General features: G+C 30.1%; 2 protein-coding genes across 4 annotated transcripts in view; one reads left to right on the top strand and one right to left on the bottom strand.

Annotated features, from left to right (window-relative positions):
- Ge-1 (Enhancer of mRNA-decapping protein 4 homolog Ge-1) overlaps window positions 1-11,323 on the top strand; it is a 59,889-nt gene extending 48,566 nt beyond the window's left edge. Inside the window, exons 15-20 of the mRNA XM_014419761.3 lie at window positions 535-650; window positions 2,432-2,597; window positions 4,853-4,991; window positions 6,587-6,758; window positions 7,872-8,035; window positions 10,974-11,323. Coding sequence (XP_014275247.1) covers window positions 535-650; window positions 2,432-2,597; window positions 4,853-4,991; window positions 6,587-6,758; window positions 7,872-8,035; window positions 10,974-11,175 — 959 coding nt within the window. The 3' untranslated portion in view covers window positions 11,176-11,323. The remainder of the gene's footprint in view (window positions 1-534; window positions 651-2,431; window positions 2,598-4,852; window positions 4,992-6,586; window positions 6,759-7,871; window positions 8,036-10,973) is intronic.
- The window catches only part of LOC106680223 (rRNA-processing protein UTP23 homolog), an 11,879-nt gene continuing 4,908 nt past the window's right edge, over window positions 11,278-18,248 (bottom strand). Inside the window, exons 4-6 of one of the 3 annotated variants that reach the window (XR_010842779.1) lie at window positions 17,785-17,934; window positions 17,451-17,595; window positions 11,405-11,511 (exon numbers count right to left, since the gene is read on the bottom strand). Coding sequence is in view for 1 of the 3 variants with exons in the window: in XM_014419763.3 (XP_014275249.1) it covers window positions 11,313-11,511; window positions 17,785-17,934 (349 nt within the window). In the remaining 2 variants the exon portion in view is untranslated. Of the gene's footprint in view, window positions 11,512-17,450; window positions 17,596-17,784; window positions 17,935-18,248 lie in introns of all 3 variants that reach the window. The other 2 variants (XR_010842780.1, XM_014419763.3) reach the window with 2 other exon arrangements.

The raw sequence follows: 18,248 nt of genomic DNA, 5'->3' as shown, positions 1-18,248 counted from the left end.
TATGTAATCAATTAATTGTGACTAATTTGAATCAATTGAAATCAATTAATTACATTTATGACCATCATTTATAATGATTTGTTCATCTTGTTATTTATATTTTTGAGTAATAGATGACACTCATACCTAGTGCATAATACGGTAATTAAGTTTGATATGTATATTCAGTATACTGAATTTCCTGACTATTGATCCCAAATAATGTTGCCTGGGGTAATTTAAAATAGAGACTGAATTATATAATAAAGAAAGGTAAAAGAAATTTAACAAAGAGAAAATTTGAGGTAATTATATGAAACCAGATTATATACTTACTGACAATAAAGAAGGAATTGCATTAATCCTAACATTTGAATGAATGTTACAATTGCTGAGTATACATTTTTTCTATTAATCTAATATAAACAAGTACATTATTTTTGTAATCTTAAGGAATAAATGAAAATGTTTTGCTTACAGATTTGTCAATTCATTTTGTTAAAATAAATAAACTTACTGATTTTTATTTTATGCATGTTGTTCCCTTTGTTATAGCTGTGATAAAATCCATGACTGAGCTTCATAATATGGTACACCAAGAAGTATCTCAGAAATTATTTATGACTGAGCAGAATTTGAAAGATAGTTTGAGCAAAGTTGTAAAAAGCAAGGTACATAATTATGAATTTCAAGTAACAAATTTAATTTTTGTGGTGTTTTAATCATTTTAACTATTCCCTAAAATATATTAAAATTATTACACTCATATAAAAATGAATTAAATATATGCATAAATAGCCCAGTAGAGGCACTTTCGTAGCTACCTCAAAATGAAAAACATCAGGTTTTCTATCTTTCTATTAAATTGTTTTTTCTTTATTATATTTTTTTGTATACAGTTTACTCTGGAAAATATAAAATATTTGTAGTTATTCTCTCATTGTTGTAGAGGAATATCACATACAATATCATCTTTAATCCATTGTATATTTGTGGTTTGTGAGATTCATGTAAATTCTAGGAGACAAATAATTAAAACATTTTTTTTTTATTTAGAACTCACTGATTTGTGTACTTCAATAAAATAAAATTTGAAAATAGATCGTAGTGATATTTAAAAAGTAGTTTTGACCAAGATGTAATTAATGTTTATAAATCTTCACTTCATAATTTACATGTCTCCATCTTCTGAAGCAAAGTGATAAGACATAATATTTTTTCATTTGATTACTTACACTATGTTCTCTCGGATCTTTGGAAAAATGGTACAGTAAATATGGTAGAAAACAAAATTGTGTTGTGAAGTATGGAGCAGTGAACTTTTTTCTTGTTTTTGTGTTTCTTTTATTTACTTCATTGGGTTGGGGTTCAGCATTTTGGCCCTGATGTCGCTGTACATAGGTTACATTTTTCTTTAAAATATTAGATAAACAATCGCTCCAATTCCAGTTAGGCAATAACTATATTGTACTTCATTAACTTTACCAGTTCTGTGTCACTTTGTTCCTTTACGAATCCCTTTCTTTCTTTCTGAGAAAATTGAAAATGGATTAGGAGCTTATTATATACAATGAGCTTATCACACTCAACATATTTTTCAGATTATCATCAAATTGCTTTGAGATGATCAAATGAGAGAATCCAGATCTACTTTTCATTTGTTCATTTTAATGTGTTTAAAAACTGTTATCAGAGAAACTACAGCTCCTTTATGTCTAAATGGACGTTCTGAAATTTGCTGTTAGCAATTCTGTTTACTCTTCTAGAACCAACCTTGGGAGGTTGATCTTAGAGTACCACCAGAGGTCTTAGGGACAAGTGGTAGTTTACATCCTCATCTCCTGTCACTCCGTTACTAATTGATAATAAGTATTTAAAAGCTGCAACAGGATTATAACTGGAAAACTACTCAGTATGTTTATTAACACCACTATTATCTTTGCTAATAGGGAAATATCTCATTTCACTTTGTTGTTCCACAGTAGCTGATATATATCTAAAGTAGTTCTCCATTTCATCTTAGACATTTTGTATTCCACTAAATCCAGCAAGTGAGAAGATTATTTATACCTTAAACCCACCAAAACTTATTGTTCCTTTCATGTGGTTTGCTTCATTGGCATATCGCTATTAAAAAAAAAAAAAAAAAAAAAGTTTTGAATATATTTTTCTTATCTACCCATACTTCATTATAATGCACCTTATAAACACAGTGTACAAATAGAGTATGTATTTCACAACCCTTCTCACCCCTTAGACTTTAGACTACGTCTATGTGAGTCGATAGTTACACACTTTTAAGATAAAAAGTAGATCTTATATACTGAAAAGTTGGCCACCTCTAATATAAATGATGTATCTTTCAAACTTCTTTGATTGATATAACACTTTTTATTTTAAAAGAAAAATTTATATTTAATTTTTTTTTTCTTTCGTCAATTCTTTATTTTAGGCATTTACTGAAGTAATGGCTAATAGTTTAAGTTCAGCCGCAGCATCTGCTTTGGAAACTGTCTTTAAAGAAACGTTTATACAGACAGCAGTTCCTATGTTTGAAGCAGCCTGCTCAAATATGTTTCTTCAAATTAGTGATACTTTCTCGAAAGGTGTTAATGATGGTAAGAAAAAAAAACTGTACATAGTTAATTAATCTTAAACAACTTCTTTCAGTAATTTAATAGTAAAGTTTCTCTTCTAAGAAAGTTAAGATAACTGAAGTACTAAAATAATTAAAGGCTGGTTTACTCCTTCTCTGTGGTAGGTATCCCTGCCAGGATTTAATGAGATGATTTCTGGAATTTGCTTTACTATTTAGATATTTCATGTAGTATTAAACATTCTGACTATTGTGTGGATGTTTAATGTGTGCTTTATGTCAACAAATGTGCGAATTTATTTAAAATTAAGGTAAATTTGTTAATTGAGATTGTTAGTTAAGGCTATAATACATGCTATCAGTTGTTCAATGGATGCCAGTTACTAGCATATCACCATGTAAATACATGTCCGTCACTGGAGAATTCAGCATAACACTGAAGTGAATGGCATGAAAGCCAAAATGTAGAGCGTATTGTTTATAAATTAAAAATGTGGAAATATTCTAGCCTTTAGATTTTACAAATGTACAGATATGCCATTCAGAAAGTAGTACTTTCAAGTTCTAGTTTTGTCTGACGAGTTCTTAGAAATTTTTGTGCAAATGCTGCAGAAGAATTTATGCTGAAAAAGAATTTAAGAGCATCAGAAACAATTGAACTCTAAGTATTTACATTGTGGCTGGCTTACATGGCTCACTGACCAGCAGCATGTATTTTAACCTTAACAAACAATCCCAATGCTCTCATCTTTGGGTAAGGCCTTTTACATTTTTTTTGTTTTTTGTTTAATGATTAATGCAAGCAATACAACAATAATTAATGGCTCTGAGTTACATATCAAGGACTCCATTAATGGGCATATCAACCCTATATATTTTTTCTTTCCTTTTAATAATGCCTAATTATCTGTAAATTATAAAATCAACAGTTTATTAATTTCTCCGTTTTATTTTAAACAAATTTAGTGATAAAAATTTATACTTTCTAAAATAAAATAATAAATAAACTTCTTCGAATACTTGATATCACTCAAAAATGTTTAAAAGAAGAGTGCAGATACTAAACACCGCATTTATTCTTAACTCACCAGAACGTGAAATCAAAAATAAAACTTAGCGCTATGACCTTTAAGGTTTCATATGAATTTAAATTTTAAAAAATACACTTTGTTGTGCTTTTTCCTTACTTGCCCATATGAGAATCAATTATGAATAACAAATTCATTGCTAGTTCATAGGAATGATTCTTTGATTGAACGATATATATATTTTTTAATATATTTTACCAGTCAATTTGTTTTGTTTCCCCCTCTTTAGATATAAAGGTGTTTTCCATTACCAAAAGTCAATAATTGTATTTTATTTTTTTGCTGTAAGCAAATCATCTACATCATCTGTTTGAATATTCATGAAATCATTTGAATCATGTTCCATATCTGTTTCGCATTCCTCAATTACCTCTTTCAATTTTTTATCATCCTCATGGTCCATTATAATAAGATCATCTTCTCTTTTAAACTGAGCCCATTGTATTTTTTCGACATCACTAGAATCATTTAATCATATACTCATCTTTAATCAACCATTTTTCAATGAAAATTCCAATAAAACAATTTCAGAATTTGCAACTACCTCTTGAGACTATTTTACAAGATTCTAAAAGCATAAGTGTTCAAGGAGAGAATATATATGTCAAATTAAATGCAGTATCTTCTTAAAACTGATAAATAAACAAAAATGAGAATAATTACCTGGAAACGCGCAAGAGACCTATCAGGTCTTTTTAACAGTGTGCAGTGTGGGTAACATAAACAAATACTAAAAATTTACTGAGGGTGAATAATGGTAAGAGTTGGGGGTATTGGTGATCTCCATCGCTCCGCAGTTAAAAAACACTTTGAAAAATTGATAATTTTAATAATACAGGAGAGCCTGACAGGTCGTGTGTGTCCGTGGGTTAAACGTATTAGCAAATATCTCTAGAAAACTTAAGCTTAATTAATAGTGCTGGTTTAATTGAATTGAAAATAAATCACTATTCAGTTATTATTATTGGATTATTTAATCTGATTCTACTAATTAATTTCATACTGTAAAGCTATCATAATAAAATTAATTAATAGATATAGTAGAATATACCACAAGAACAAACAATCAACATTCATTACTAATTTTCATTCCCTATAAGATGCCACTGCAATTTCAGTTTTCACATAAAGTAGATCAAAATAATTCTTCCCATTGACTCTTCATTTATTTATTCTTTTATTTTTACAGCTATGAAGGATGTCCAGAAATTCACCAATAAATTGAATGAGCGTGCTAATCTTGAAGTTGTGGCTCTTCAAACAGCAACAGAAAGAATAAACCAAACAGCACAACATTTTACTTCAACTGTTGAAAAAGAAGCAAAGGGGTATGATCTCTCGTCATGGTTTACCTTCATTCTGTTCTTAATTATATATTTATTTAGAAAAAGAACATTGGTAGAAATATTTTTACGTAAAAGTTTTTATTTTTATCATATATCTAGTTATCACTTATTTTTGGACTTTCAGAAACCACAATTAGTCTTCAAAAATAATATATGATTGCAATCAGTAACATGCAACATTTCTCTTAGCAGGTGTTTATATTTTGAGCTGTGATTGATAATTACTTTTCCAATCTTTGTTATTTTTCAATAACAACATGGGAAAATTGTAGAAGTTTTGTGGGGATTTTAAGCATAGGTTTGTACATAAGAAAGTAGAAAAATAAGTACAGTTTTTGTTTCAACTTAAGTTTCTAACATTAAATCTGACTCAATAAAATTTCCATGCTTAAACATAATCTAGGTTTAGGCTGTGATTGTAATTCTATTAGCCTACCCAAGTTCTGGCCAGAGCCCCTTTTAGGAAACAGGAAATTTACCTTATAATTTATCAATTATGAGTTCTCATGCTCGTCACAGTTCTCACCTTAAGCCGTCAGCATATGTTCAGGAATTGCTATAGCAGTTATTAGTTACAAGAAAATTATATATTGGATCACAACATTTATAGTTAAAAGATTTACAAAATGACATTTAATACAAAATTACATTAAGTTAATTAACTTGCAGGGATGGTTGATTTGGGAATGCACTTACTCCATTCCTATTGGTTTATATACGGTCATACATATTGTTGATTTACAAAGTGTGAATGAAAGAAAAAAAAATGCTGAGCTGATGGACATTACTTAACTTGCTAATAAAGTTAAGTTTCACATATATGCATGATCGAATCTTGAAAAGTATGGTTGTAACACAATGTATACATGTGAAAAGTAGAGTATTTAAGAGAAAGTTTGAAAAAAAAAATACATCAGTTACCACATAGTATCAACACATTTGTAAAGCATTCAAACTTACTCAATTGGAGTATTCAAATTTGGAAGGTAGAAATTTCAAAAGTAAAACTCGTGAAATTGATATAAGCAAAATAATTTGTTAATTAGCAGAGAGAAGCTCAGTGCATGTTATCCTTCAATTAAAAATTAAGGGGGGAAAAAATATATTACATTCTTAACTTAGGAGAGCAGAAAACTGTGACAAACAAGAGAGAGAAAGTGTTGAAAGAAATTTCAATACAGACTTTCTAAATGAAAAAAGTTAAAGGAAGGAGATTTAAACTTTCAAACTGCCATGAACAACTGAAGATCAGCTCGATAATGGTGAATAAGAGTGTAATTTGGAATGGGTATAGATAAGAAGAGGTACTGCTAGGATGCAAAAGAAGTTATGGTGAAAATAATAATGGAATTCATCAATATATGCTGATAGGGATTTGGAGTTAACTCAACAATGTTAGGAAGAAGGATATTAGAATATAGTGTAAAATGTTCTTCGCGAATTTCAAGTGATTATTGTATTCAAGAATTGTATATTTTCCTATTGTTCTTTAAGTTTACTGTAACTGATCATGTTTTACTAATTGTAATTGTAGCAGAACATTTTAGAGTTGCCACAATAAAATAAAATTTCAACAGGCTAGAAGATGTGGTCGTGGAAATGGAAAGAAGATTGAAAGCTTGTATGAACGGAGCATCAGTTAGGTCTGGAACTGTAACTCCTGCCCAGCACCTCGTTGATCCCCATATAATTCAATCTCAAATTGCCCTGCTCATTAAGCAAGGCCAGTATAATACAGCTTTCCAACAGGTAATTTATTATTTGATTAGTCTTTTATTTTTTTTTATTAAATATCAAATTTAATAGGTTATTAAATGGTTTAAATTCAATTATGTTATGGTTATTTTGGATATAATTTCCAGTGCTCATTTTTTAGGTAGAGCTGGACTATAAAAAATTACCCTTAAATTCTAAATTAGTGCTACGATTATCATACAAATTTTTATTTTATATTATCAGAGTTATTTTTGCTGATTGTTGACAATAAGTATTATAAAAAGTAATTATAAAACTTTACTTTAAAATATAAATAACAATAACTACAGCAATATTATATTTAACCATTCAACTTAATGATCTGTATATAGAAGTGCGATTTTATTTTTAAATTTAGTACTTTATAGCATTTCTAATTGTTAATTAAAAAGGTGATACCATTTGATAATTTCCATTTACAAAAAAAAAAAAAATAATAATAAACTATTGTAGTGCAACTTTATTAAAGAGGTTTTTATCTTTAAATGATGAATCTGGAATATTGTTGAATCGTCCCTTAAAAAAAAAAAAAAATCATTTTAAGTTGGTCAACGTTAAATATGTGTAAATTAAGTCATTCTAATATGATTTTGAACCCTCTCCCTAATTTATGTTCTCAAAACTTTATGTAAGGCAATAATAATAATAATAAAAGTGTAAATTTTTCATCAAGATTTTTGGTTGTTATTACAAAATTTACATCAGCCTGCGCTCCCTTTCCCCTAGTAGGGTGTTTGAAGGCTGCAGTGTTTCTTTTGATTTGATGAGAAGTAAGCTTACCTAGTTTTCATTATAATCAGCCAGGTTATTTTAAATTGCTGATGGACCATCCTTGAAATAGGACTGGTTTTCCCTTAATGAATTTGAATTTGGCCAATACTAAACATGCCTATCTAATTATGTTAAACTTGTTTATGAAAGTTTTGGCTTAGCGGATCTTATCTTTTTATCCACTTCTGATATGAAATATTCTTAGATAATAAATTTATTAATAAAATTATTTTGACTTCTTTACTATAAAACTAGAATAAGGCACATGACCCTAAAATAAGAATTCCTTAATGAGAAAAATAGATGTATCTTGACAATTATTTTTTATTTTTCCAGGCTCTCTCTGCTTCAGACCTTAACCTTGTTACTTATGTATGTGAAAAAGTTGACACAAGTAAAGTTTTCACCAGGTGTGGCTGTGTTCTTCAGCAGCATGTTCTGTTATCCCTAATTCAACAATTAGCTGCTGATATGACCTCACATAGTGATGTTAAGCAAAAGTAATATATTTATTATTTACAAATTTAATCATTAATATTATTATGCTTATAAATTGATTAATTTATTACTTTTTAAGGCCTTGATAAACTTGTTGGGACTACGATCTCAGAGTGCCTGGTACAGAGTGGTGTGGGTTAGTTAATATTTATTTCACGGTAGACCCATGAATACATTTTTTGTGCCTTAAACTTGTTAGATTGGGATAGCAACCTTAAGGTTGTTTTTGATGGTTGGCGAAAAGGAACAAAAGGTTCATCAGTACCTTGTACCTGTAGTATTATTACACGATATATGAATTGTACATACTTAATTTTAAGTTTTAATTCTACAGGAACATGGATGTTGGTTCTGAGCCTATTATTTTAGATAATGGTACAGATACCAGAAACAAATTTTTACTGAATTGTGTGAATAATAATAGACCATGGTTAGCATTTAAGATAAGGTATCTTATCTTATAGGTAGTAATCCATTAACTAAAACCTAATTCATGGTTGCTGGTGAAACCAGAGAGTCTAATGAAGATTTTGACCTGATTAGTTCTCGCAAATCTGCATAAGTTGATTGGTTCATCTACTGGGGTTCATCGATTATTGTAGGTAAGAAGGTAGATAGCAACAGGTGCTATTTTGGGATCTGTCAAGAATCTGGACATTGCTCAATATCAAGAGCTACAAAGGCTTCTCAAGGTCTCATGTAAGCTGAGTTGGGCAAATATTATTCGAATTACAAGAGACGAATACTTTTTTATTCGTGAATTTTCTACTCGAATAATCAATTATTTGTACAAAACATGATTAACTATCCGAATACTTTTTCATTCGTCATTATTTTACTCGAATAATCAATTATTCGTACAAAATATATGATTAACTATCCGAATACTTTTTCATTCGTCATTATTTTACATGAATAATCAATTATTCGTACTAAACATATGATTACTTTTTTATTCGTCATTATTTTACACGAATAATCAATTATTTGGGCAAAACAAATCGAGTAACCATTTGAATACTTTTATATTCATCCATTTTATAGAAAAATAATCTCTTATTCGAAAAAATTAAATGAGTAACCATCCGAATACGTTTGTATTTGTATAAAGACGACATTTTTTGTCTTACAGCTATACATAGATATATTTTATGACCACATATAGATTAATTTTAACTTTTCTGATTTCTAACATATAAGGGTCCCTTTTTATGTTTTGGGATATGTAGAATATGAAAATACTATCGATTTATTTTAACTTTTCTGATTTCTAATATGTTAAGGTCCCTTTATATGTAGAATATGAAAATGCTATCGATTTTAAGACCGCGTATCGATTAATTTTAACTTTCTTGATTTCTAACATATTAGGGTCTCTTTATATATGTTGAGATATGTAGAATAAGAAAATGCTATCGATTTTAAGATTGTCTATAAATTTATTTGAACTTTCTTGATTTCCAACATGTTAGGGTACCTTTATGTTTTGAGATATGTAGAATATGAAGATACTATCGATTTTTTTTTAACTTCTCTGATTTCTAACATGTTAGAGCCTCTTTATGTTTTGAGATATTCATATTTCATATCTCATAACATATAAAGTGACCCTAACATGTTCGGGATCAAGAAAGTAAAAATAAATCGAAACGCGATAGTTAAATTGATACGCGATCATAAAATCAATAGCATTTTCGGCATATATTGAAACATATAAAGAGACCCTAACATGTTAGAAATCAGAAAAGTTCATATAAATCTATGATCAATCACAAAATCGATATCATTTTCATATTCTACATTCCTCGAAACGTGTGTTAGGACCCTAACAAGTTAGAAATCAAAGAAGTAAAAATAAATCGATACGCGATCTTAAAATGTATATCTTTTTCATATTCTGCATTCCTCAGAACGTATAAAGGAACTGTAACATGTTTAGAAATCAAGAAAGTTATAATTAATTGATACGCCATGTTAAAATAGATAGCATTTTCATAATCTGCATATCCGAAACCTAAAAATTGGCCCCATGTATTAGAAATTAAAAAAATTAAATTAAATCGATATGGGATCTTAAAATTGATAGCATTTTCATTTTGTACTCGTCTGAATATGTGAAATAGAACCCTCATAAATTAGAAATTGAAGGTGGTAAAAAAATAAGTGAATTTAAAAAAAAAAAATCAAAATTTTATTTGAATAATATGTATTCGACTGATTTTGTATTCGAATAATTTTTTATTCGATTGAAATAGTATTTTAAATATTCGGATTGTTTAGTCGTATATTTATTCGTCTCTCGTCAATCGAATAAAAACTTTGAATAAAAAAGTATTCGTCTCTTGTCAATCGAATAATTTTTGCCCAACTCTGCATAAAAGGGATCTCATAACAAAAATTTTGGTTTAATAATTAGAAAATCTAGAAAAATCTATTTTTTTTTTAATTGAATGATGTTATTAAGAGATTTTCAACTAAAATCCTGTTTATCTCTTGTAAAAATTTAAAAATAACATAGCTTTGAAAAAATTAGCATCATTTAAGAAAATATAAGTGTTATTATTGTTTTACTTAATTTCCACCTCATTTTCAAATGGTTGTATTAGTTATAAATTGTAACTATTTACCACAATGCCGTCTAGAGGTAGTGTCCATATTATAATTTTTACTTTTTTGTTACTAGGGTAATATTTTTTAAAATGAATTTTTATTTTATAATTATTTTTTCATTTTCTTTCCTTTAATGATTCCATCTTGCCCATTGGTTCATTATTATAATGTATAAATTATTTAATTGTGTATCTATTAAGTGTTAAGTTCCAGGATAAATACATTTCTTTTTAAATTAATGAAATTTAACATCATTTTATTTTTATTTTGGTTTTCCATTATTTAATATCAAAAAGATTTTACAATGTTCAATCTGATATTATTTTGCAGGTATCTGGAAGAAGCTGTGATGAATCTCTCTCCAGGTAATGAGAATACTCGTGAACACATGCCTCAAGTTTTGACAGGTCTGCAAAAGCAACTCCAACTATTTCAGACTACTACCAATGACCCTCGATTGGCCAGTAAGGCAAGGATGTTGGTTATGGTTTGTCAGCAAATCGTACGAAATCTTAAAGATGAGTGGGATTGAAAAAATGTGATCTATTTTATTTATTCTTCTTTTTTTAAACTCAGAACAATTGTAAATTACATGAGATTAACGATGATAGTGTATTGTAAAAAAAGATTACACTTTTAGAAAAAAAAAATATATTTGTTATATAATTTTCATATACAAAGTGGTTTTTTGTTCATCTGACCCTTATTACTATTTCCAGGTTTAGTTTTTTTCTTTTTACACGATAAGGGATTTGGCCCACCTTTCTTCTTTTTAGACTTCTTAACAATATGGTTTGGTTGAGTTGGTTCAAGTATTTTTCTTTTCATCAGCTTTATAACTTTCTCTTCAGCTGCACTTATGTTACAACTACAAAACAATAAAATAAAAAATATTATAAAAGGTTTTTTATTATTTAATTCCATTACTAAAATGGAAAATTGACTAAACTAGTTACTTTTTCAATATTCTTACTATTTGGTTCAAATAAATTGTATGTATTAAATACCAATAAGAAAAAAATAACTTATTACAAGAAGATTTATTGTTTATAAATATACAATTTTATGTGTAAATTAATTTGAGATGAAAAGACAAATAATAACATATCAAGAAAAAGATCAACTACCATCTTTAAAAATTTCTCTTATTAAACTGAAACCTAAAAGTTATGCTTTTGATAGACCTGGGTACTGATACAGCTTTAATCAGAATCATACATTTTATAAAAAATGGCTACTGAGTTTAAACATTATAACCTTAACAATATTATATTTGCTGAGCAGATTTCTAATGCTTAAAAAAAAAGTGTAGATTTTTATCGTTTTTTTTTTTTTCAGTTACATACAGCAGTAGGAAGGTTTTAAGCTTTATTAAACCAAAACTTTGCCCTCTCAACTCTATAATCTTCATTTTTATTTATCTCTCTACTTTTTATTTTGTAAAAATACAACCACAAGCACTTGGCCATACCAAGACTGATTGCCGTCATCCTTATCACTGTGTTAGATGTGGGGAAAACCACGTATCACGTGAGTGTGGAAAACCTCGCAACACTCCAGCAAAATGCGCCAACTGTGATGGCTCTCACCCAGCGAACTACAAAGGTTCCAAGATCTTCAAGGAACTAAGAAACATCACAGCTCAAACCGTCAACCTCCAGCATATCACCTCAGACACCTCAGCCTTCTCCAGCTCCAAGGACGGACGACCAACGAGCTTTTCCAATATTTCCACATCATCAGATGGAGCCTAGATCAAGTTTTTCTCAGCGACCTGCTCAACCTTGTTGGACTACTCAGTTTCATCAGGCCAGACCATCAGAAGAACCGTCTTCAGGCATGAGAGTTCAGGATCATTTATTTCAGGTATCATCCAACACTGATATGCCTCTCCATTTCACAATAAATTTGTTTCTGAGCTAAAGAGCCTATTCCAGCCCCTTTTAGCCATAATAAACAATCTCCAACAACTAACATTAAAAAATTACATTTCACAACAGACAACATCTCAATATTGCTTTTGAATACAAACGGACTCTTACAGCACAAAAATGAACTAGAAATACTCTTGCATGACAAACGTATTGATATAGCACTGATTACAGAAACTCATCTAACCACTCGCTCACAACTTTCTATACGAAACTATTCAATCTACCTAACAGACCATCCCGATAATAGGAGCCACGGCGGAGCAGCAGTTATAATACGTACTAGTCTTAAGCATTATCCCTTGCCATATCTTACTCCCCATATACAAGCAGCTAGTATCCTACTTCCATGTCAAAATAAAAACATCATTTCCGCAGTATATTGTCCTCCTCGATTTTCTGTTACACCAGAACTTTTTCAAAACTATTTTTGTACTTTAGGAACCTGCTTTCCAGCTGGAGGTGACTTCAATGCGAAACATACCCAGTGGGGTTCTAGACTCTCTACTCCAAGAGGAAGAAGCTTGTTATCTGCCGTTCGCAATCTTAACCTATTGACTTTAGCTCCCCACTCCCCTACCTATTGGCCCATGTCACAGAGCAAGTTACCGGATCTTTTAGATTTCTTCATAGGTAAAGGTTTCAACCCCTGATCATACAGAATTGAAACAAATTTCATCTGATCACTGTGGGGTTTTTCTAACACTAACCAAACCTTGCAAAAATCGGATGGACAGCGCACAATAACAAAAGGATTGGTTGACTGGAAACACTTTCAATGAATGGTTAACCATTCCTTTTTCGTTAAAGACTCCAACCGAAGTAGAAGATGCTTCTGAATTTCTCACTACTCAAGTACAACGAGCAGCTTATGACTCATCCACAATTCCTCCAGCTAAAAAAGATCACATCCTTCCAGAATACCCTTCTTTTATTAGACAACTAATAATGGAAAAAAAAAGAGCTCGAAAACGATGGCACCAAACACAACTCAATGCAGACAAAAGGGAATATAATTATCTTAACAATAGGCTGAAAACGGAATTACGTTGGTTTAAAGCCAAACAATTTGATAATTATATGTCTTCTTTAAATATCGAAGACGGAAGTATGTGGAGATCAACCAGAAAACTTCTCCAAGGAAAGCACACTTCCCATCCACTGAAAATTACTCCAACTGCTGCCTATGATATCACAGATGAACAAAAAGCAGAACGATTTGGAGACTATATATACTCTACCTTCAGACCTAACTCACACCTCTATAATCCACAACATGACTCCACTATTCTATCATATTTAAATATACCTTTGCCACTTTCTCTGGCTTCAAAATCTTTCACCCCCAAAGAAGTGCAAAAAGAAATCAGTAACCTACCAAAGCATAAGTTCCCAGGTTATTACTTAATTACATCTGAAATCATGCAGCACTTTCCCCGAAAGGCCATTGTATTCCTCACTGCACTCTATAACTCAATCTTACGTACAACCTACTTTCCGATCCAGTGGAAATTCTTGATCATTATAATGATATTAAAGCCAAACAAGCCATCTCATTTACCATCTTCATATAGACCAATCAGTCTCCTTCCAATTTTTGCTAAACTTTTCGAAAAAATACTATATAAGAGAATACTACCTTTCATAGAGACAACCCTACCTCATCATCAATTTGGCTTCTGTCATCGCCATTCTACAACACATCAACTTCATCGAGTCATAGACTTCATAGCTTCTGCTTTCGAAAAGAAACTATATGTAACAGGTGCCTTTCTCGACGTACAACAAGGATTCGATAGAGTTTGGCATACAGGACTCCTTTATAAACTGAAAAGAATTCTTCCCAGCACCTACTATCTAATCCTAAAGTCTTATTTAGAAGAGAGATACTTCCGGATACGACAGGGCTCATCACTATCCTCATATTTCGCACCAGAAGCTGGAGTTCCGCAGGGATCTATACTAGCGTCATTATTATACACTTTGTATACCTCCGATTTACCCTCAATAGAACACACTCTCACGGCCACATATGCCGACGACACACCCATTTTAGCCAAGCATGGTGACCTAGCACAAGCCTCAGAACAATTACAAATACACCTAGCTCACATCCATGAATGATGTATCAAATGGAAAACAGGGATAAACATTGAGAAATCAGTTCAAATAACTTTTACGATCTGTCGTGGTCTATGTCCTCCTGTTTTTCTAAATGAACGAAGTTTAACCCGGACAGACACAGTAAAATACCTTGGATTGACATTAGACAAACGACTTACATGGACCTCCCACATAAAAATAACAAAACAAAAGCTTAATTTCCGACTTAAATTATTATTTCATCTTTTAAATAAACGATCAAAATTACCACTTTCAGAAAAACTAAAGATTTATAATACTTACCTTCTCAGACCAATTTGCACAAATTTACGGATATGCCAAAAAAACTAACTTACTGAAACTGCAACAGTTTCAATCAAAATTACTTAGACTGATCAGTAGCGCTCCCCCCTACATCAGTAACAAGAACTTACACAAAGACTTACGAACTCCCTACATACAAACAACCATTAAATCATTATATAAACGGTTTCACGACACACTTCCAACACACACTAACCCTCTAATTCAAGGACTATTAACACTAGACTTACCAGATACGAGACGACGTTTACGAATGAGCTGGAATAGGGACCTCTTAAATTGATTTTTAAATTTCAATTTTAATGGAGAGGCATCACTGGATGACAACCTTCATGACATTTTTTTTATTATTATTTTTTCTCTCTCTCTACATCTCATTCACTGGTTGTAAAAATACTTTTACAGTTGTGAATAAACTAAATAAAGTAAAAAAAAAAAAAAATACAACCAGCTTAGACTACACTTCATATTATTACTACTTACAGCTGTAGGAAGGTTTTTAGCAACATTAAACTTTTCCACAGTCGATCAGAAGAAATGGTTTATATAAATAAATTTTATTATATCTTTTTCAAGACCTTAGATCAATTGGGATATGTTATTAAATAATTTAATAATAAATAATAATAATAATAGCTGGTTGAGATGAGACGTTACATGTTACAAGTATTAAACCAATATTGTTAATTTTTTCGGAGTTATAAAATATCACAGGTAAAAACAAATTTAAAACTTTTGTTTTAATGATAATTGATTTTGATTTAACTTGCTATATCAGGTATCTACTAGATACAATGTGATAGTATCTAAGTACTGTTTCTAGTGCAAAGAGGTGAATAAGGGTGCCCACATAGGCTCAGTGTATACAGGAGGGTCCATCCAAGGTTGATTTAACTAACAGTAAATAATTATAATTAGAAATATCTGTAACAACCAGATTCAAAGGGACCCTTGAGGTAGCAGCACAATGCCTTACTCAATGAGCTATCTCTCTCCACAGAAGATAATGAAAAGTGAAGAACAAAAATACTAAATTCATCAATGATTTGGGGTTTCCATGGTTGCTATGACAATAGTCAGTTTTACCTGATTGCAGTGATAATAATCTGTCTGTTAAAGGTATGTGACAATTATTTCAACAAAAGACTCAACTGATTGTTATTGATATCGTAATGAATTTTTCCATAAATTTAAATCAGAGAAGTTTACATTTATTATTTCTTATACAGTAAACTTAAACTTATCAAATATAGCTATAATGATGAGAAGATTGTTGACCATGGATAATATATAGGAGAAGATGGTTGGGGGTGTGGTCAGTGAAAAACACAAATAAGCAAAAACTTATTTATTATCGCCAATGTTTCAACCAAAAAATTTCTAGCATTTATCAGGGTACAAATGGGGGTACAACGTGTACAATTAAGAACCAAAATGATGATAACAACTAATGAATAAAATGATTAGAAAATACCTAACATTATGGCTACATAAATAGTGTTGACAAAAAGGAATAGAATAAGTATTATAAGAAGATAAAGGCTGTATGAGGTGAGTATTATTTAAATGAGAGGAAAGAAAAAATATGAAAATCTAGTTGGTAAAAATATGTACAAAACAAAAAATATTAAAAATAAAGTATAGAAAGAAGTGGAAAATAAAACGTATATATATATAGGTAATTGAATAAGTAAGTAAAATAACAGGATTATTAAAATAAAAATATAAAGTTATATAATGCAAAAGAAATATGAATATTTTAATTTAAAAGTAAAATAATGGGGAAAAAATGAGAAACAAAATATGTGTGATTAATGAAATATGTAAGTCAAATACTGGAATAAAGAAACAAAATATAAAGATAAGTAAGATAAAAGAAGTAATTAGTAAATATGACAATAATATCTGGTCAACATAACTAATAACATGGGTAAGGAAAAATAAGAGAATAGAAAAGGAGACCAGGTGTAAAAAGAAAGATTAGAAAAAAGAGAATTAAACATAAAAAACGAACCTGCTTGGAAAAGATGTAAAATCCAAGTGAGGTTAGTGCCGCATGCAGTGATATTTTGAATTAAAAAATTACATTGGAAAAGGTGAAAAAGCTACCAGAAGGCCAAGAATACACTACAAATTATATTACTTGAATGCGTAAAAATAAGAAATTAAAAAAAAAAACTATCCAGCCAATAATTAATAAGTTTTTATTGTTTGTGTCCTACACTAACCACACCCCCAATCATCTTCTCACAAATACAGATAATTTGTTATTGATATTAGGAAACAATATAAATGGTTTCCTTCTAATAACGAACAACTACTGTAGACAACAGAAAGTATTGTCACACTATTCACTATGAATTAAATTTTCATCATGAATTTATAGTAATAGATTTTGAACATGGAATGCCTTGAAAGAGAGATAAAGAATAGAATAAGAAAGGCTAACGGTGTATTCTTCTAAATATCTTGGTAGGTGTGAGGTGAGCAAAGAGACGAAGCTACTCTTATTCAAGTTTGTATTATTGCCTGTTCTTCTCTATGGGTCAGAAAGTTGAATGGTTCTGAAGAAACATGCGAGCCAGTCACCACTACTGAAATGAGGTACCATATAAAAAAAAAAATTTCACTAAACACAATGATTGAGTGTTAAGCTTATTTTGTATGTTACAAAATTATTTTTTTCTGTTTAAGGAAACAGACAAAATAATCTGTTATATGTTGTGATAAATAATCAGTAAAATTACTAAAGATAATAAGAATTGTTAGTTGCTATTTCAAACCTCTGGTTTAAATGTTGATTTGCTCTTTTCACACTTAATTCATTTGGTGGCCTAAGCATAGGTGCTTTGTTGAATATATACAACAACGGAACTCCTGGATGATGTGTCACACACCTTTGTAAATCTCTGTCTTGTGAAGCTAATATGTACCTAGAAAATAAAATGCAAAATATTTTTTATTAAATATTCATTAGTGGTTTTAATACATGATATGGATATAAGCTAATTAATTGATCAAGAATAATATTTTATTCCTATTTCAGAAGAATAAAGTGTATGAAAGGAATATGGTCCAGGTGCGGTCAAAAAAACTCAAATAGTAGAATTATACTATTTTATTGAGCCAACGTTTCGCCCCACGTTGCAGGGCTTCGTCAGGGCTAAAAAGATACAAACACATAGTTACAAAAGGAAAACAAAAACATAAGTGTAAAATAACAGGGGTATAAAATGTAAAAAAGTAA

Source organism: Halyomorpha halys, unplaced genomic scaffold (assembly GCF_000696795.3).
Source record: "Halyomorpha halys isolate HHAL.00 unplaced genomic scaffold, Hhal_1.1 Scaffold251.1, whole genome shotgun sequence".
Classification (NCBI taxonomy): Eukaryota; Metazoa; Arthropoda; class Insecta; order Hemiptera; family Pentatomidae; genus Halyomorpha; species Halyomorpha halys.
The sequence above is the reverse complement of the archived record's forward strand: the minus strand, read 5'-3'. Positions and strand labels throughout refer to the sequence as shown.